The sequence below is a fragment of the Photinus pyralis genome, unplaced genomic scaffold, assembly GCF_008802855.1.
Source record: "Photinus pyralis isolate 1611_PpyrPB1 unplaced genomic scaffold, Ppyr1.3 Ppyr1.4_LG8, whole genome shotgun sequence".
Lineage (NCBI taxonomy): Eukaryota > Metazoa > Arthropoda > Insecta > Coleoptera > Lampyridae > Photinus > Photinus pyralis.
In genome coordinates, this window is record NW_022170819.1 from 8,559,665 (window position 1) to 8,563,866 (window position 4,202).

Genomic DNA, 4,202 nt, shown 5'->3' on the forward strand with positions numbered 1-4,202 from the left:
AAAAGGTATCCGAGGTGGTGTGAGCACCTGTATTACAAGAAAAAGTGTTGCCAATAATGAACATCTTATGGATTACGATCCCCAACATTTAAAAAGTTTTATTCAGTATTTAGATGTTACAAATCTTTATGGATCAGCAATGCGGGAATATTTACCACATTCTGGGTTTACATGGTTAAGTGAAACAGAAATTCAAAATTTTAACTTGTTTGATGTTGGTGATGAGGATGATTTGGGTTATATATTAGAAGTAGACCTACAGTACCCTCAGTCTTTGCATTCCTTACACAATGATCTTCCATTCTGCCCAGAGAACATTGTACCTCCAAATTCTAGACAAAAAAAATTAATCCCCAATCTTTTTGATAAAAGAAATTATGTTATCCACTACAGAAATTTAAAGCAAGCTTTAGATCACGGTTTAGTATTAAAACAAATCCATCGCATATTAAAGTTTCATCAAAGTCCTTGGTTAAGAGGGTACATTGATTTAAATACAAAAATGCGCAACAACTCTCCTAGTAAGTTTGAAAAAGATTTTTTCAAGCTAATGAACAATGGCGTCTTCGGAAAGACAATGGAAAATGTAGATAGACGAAAAATAATAAAGTTGCTAACTCACTGGGAGAATTTCGGTAAACGTTTGGGAATGGAGAGCTATGTGGCGAAGGTCAATTTTAAAAGATTTGTTCAATTTAGTGAAAAATTATTTGCTGTAGAAATGGGTAAATTATCAGTGCTTTATGATAAGCCCGTATATGTAGGTTTCACCATATTAGATATTTCCAAAATTGTTATATACAGGTTCTTTTATGATGTCTTACGTGCTCAATACGGTAGTAATGTTTCCTTACTTTATACGGACACTGATTCATTGATTATTGCAGTTCAAACTGATGATTTATATCAACATATGAGAGAAAATTTACACGAATATGACACGTCAAATTATGTTAATAATCTACATGGGGTACCAACTTCAATTTCTGTTATTGGAAAGATGAAGGATGAATATGCAGGAAAAGCAATTAAATGTTTCTATGGTGCTGGCGCCAAAGCTTATTGTGTTAAACTTGCAGATGATAAGCTAGTGAAGAAAGCAAAGGGTGTAAAGAAAATCGTAATCAAAAAAGTACTTACGGAATTTGACTATAAAAATGCTGCTCAGCAGGAAAGCAAAAGTATATTTTGCAAAATGTTTACATTTCGATCCACTTTACATGATATATACACTGTGCTCATTAATAAAATTTCACTTTCTTCAAAAGATGATAAAAGGTTTATTATCCCAAATACTTGCAAAACTTTGGCTTGGGGACATTTTCAAATTCAACAATATGCAACTCTTGATGAAAGCAATAATGGGCTGATCTCTGCAACGATGGTACTGGGTGAAAACAATGATAACGTTGAAAATGATAGATTAGATTTTTTAATTAAAAGTGTAAAGGAGGTTATGGTTGATATACAAGCAAATGAAAGTGTAAATGTAGTTATGGCCGATATACAAGCAATTGAAAGAGTTACCCCTGTTATTACAAGTGCATCGAGTACAGATATAGAAATTAATGAAATAATAAATGATGCTTATAATAATTTAATTACCCCTGTTATTACAAATGAATCGAGTACAGATATTGAAATTAATGAAATAATAAACGATGCTTATAATATTTTGATGAGTTAATTTTTGAGAGTAATTCTAGTTTGTTACTTTTACTACTGTAAAAAACAATTAACCTTAAATGTGTCTTTATTAATGTAATTATTTATTGTATATTTATTGCATATTTTGCCACTGTAATATAAAATATTGAATAAAACAATTGACCTTAGATGTGTCTTTATTAAAAAAGTAAGTTTGTAATGTAAGTATTTACAACAACAATAATTAGTGCATAATATAATTATTATAAACATAAGTTACGTTTGACAATGCACAATGACAAATTGGTCGTGAATGATGGTAACATGTTGCTTCCAAGGATGGTAGTGCCGGTTCCTCTTCAACTTCGATAACTTTTTGTGTTAAAATTTTACGGATGAAGTCAGCCTTTTCCTTCCCTTTTACATACACATCCTCATTTGTCGATATTAGACGGTGCAGTATCGTGGAAAACATGTGAGGTGGTGTATGTCCCTCTTCCCATTTAATGCAATGATGATTATGCATCAACCAATTGGCTTGTCGTTGAAACTCTACATCCAAGTTGCTCCAAGGAAACGGCGGTTTAAAAACATAATGTGCCAATTGATTACCGTTGTAAACTGCTAATTCTTTTGGTATAAAACCATTCTTAGAAGATTTGAATCCTTGTACGTCAACTACAACAACCATGCTTCCTCTGTAAAGTGTAGGTTACGACTGATAATGTTCCGTTTTCTAGATGGTATATATATATATATATACTAATCTAACAATAAGACAAAATAGTTTCAGTTTCCCTAACCAGGTTTAAACTTGTCGCACTGCCTTTGTTAATGCGTTGTAGGTAAATAGTCGATCGTGCAAAATCAAACAGTAGGCTATAGTATCTTTTGGGATATTGGCATTAGTTTCAAATTCGATTCGCAGTACCACCGATTTGGAATTCAAACCTTCTTTTTGATTTGAGCAATCGACAACGATTAAAGGAGCGATTTCTTTAAATTCTTTTCGGTTTAGTACAGGTCGATTTTCTGTGCCATAGTAAGACGATTGAAACTTTGCGTACATGTCGTATAATGTGGCGTACCGATTATTTCCATAATTAATGTTTAAATTATCATAAGGATAACGTTCCGTATTGAGAAACACACGTACATTTTTAATGTCACAGTGATCAAATTGGCTCATATCTTTACTAACTTGCCCATCTCGATTTGTTTGAAAACCGATGATGATATATCGAGGTGTTTCCAAACTGGTTGTCGTCTTTATAGCCCATGTATGTTTATCCGTTTGTGGAAGAGCTGGGTATAGGTGTGTTTCCCAACTTCTAAACGCGATTTGGGTCTCCGAATTTTTATCAATGTATTTTGTTAAAGCCAATTCTTCCGCAAGTGCTGGAATGATGTGAGGTACTTTCCAATGGATCTTCTCAATGTCTACTTTAAGAGCTTCATCCGCAACTGTGGATATTACAGCATCGTCATCTGCATTGCTTCGTATGAGAACAAGTTCCTGTCGTATATTTAATATCACTTTTCTATAGTCCTCGGCAAATCCCAATAGAAGCTTTAGCGGTATGCAAATGTTGAAATGACCTGTTGGGTTTGTAATTGTACTAGTACTGGTCGGGAACCATCCGCAATTTTGATAACGCGTATTATCACTAGGAGTTAAGGATACTAAAGCCTTCATAGTTGATGATAACCCTGCTTTAGTTATGGAGTCGACGACTATCCCGTTTATTTCATAGCGAATTTCACTAAAAAGGAATGCAACGCCATTATTTACAAATTTTGCGTTAAGTGATGCAGTCCCATCTTGCCGCAGTAATCTTCCCTCAATGTAGAGGTGACTTTCTGAGGGAAGAGTGCACATGTCTTCCTGTATTGGAATTCTAATTTCATCATTATTTCCAAATCTCGTAGTGTACGGTTGGTGTGTATGATATTCATAATTTATTATACTGTTGTCCACTAACACTTTTTCGTTTACGTCTAATATATTCATTTTAAAATGGTAAAACCCAAAGATTTTAGAAAAGCCTTATTGGTAGCTGTTAACGGTTTGGTTGTTGGACGTTTACTAATCTTTAACCTAGCAACCTTGGGTCTTTTATTTTGTTCATGTTTACATCCACATCGATTATATAATTTCACCATTATCCACTTTTCTTGAGGTGCAATCCTATCGTGATTACTTCTCCGTTGAAATTGACAACAGCACCGTCTTGATCGAGTATTCTAAGAGTTATGTTGGAAATGGTGGTAACGTTTATTGGTAAATAAATAACATTTTGTGGACACTCTATTATCTTATAACCTGCAGGAACGTTTGGGAAGAACTGGTAAATGATGTGGTCAGGTGAACCGTTCTTATAGTTGCCCGTTGTAATGTTGCACTCGACCAGTAACGAATTAATGTGCAAAATATCAACAGGATTTGTTGCAGTATGTGTAATTTTTGGAGGGAGAATAATTTTTTCAAATCCCAAGAGCGATCCGATTGAATTAGGACTTGTAAAATCTATTTGTTGTGTTGACTTAATGGTAGC

The 4,202-nt window shown here is 33.9% G+C and overlaps 1 protein-coding gene across 1 annotated transcript; it reads right to left on the reverse strand.

The window, feature by feature from the left end:
* Positions 1-2,455: 2,455 nt before the first annotated feature.
* LOC116178361 lies at positions 2,456-3,658 on the reverse strand. The gene has a single exon (XM_031497830.1). It carries the CDS (start codon positions 3,656-3,658, stop codon positions 2,456-2,458), a length of 1,203 nt encoding a protein of 400 aa, XP_031353690.1.
* Between the last annotated feature and the right edge of the window lie 544 nt (positions 3,659-4,202).

Bases quoted from the DNA above. Each gene is read 5' to 3' on its own strand.
- LOC116178361 (XM_031497830.1), bottom strand. From the start codon at position 3,658: ATGAATATATTAGACGTAAACGAAAAAGTGTTAGTGGACAACAGTATA.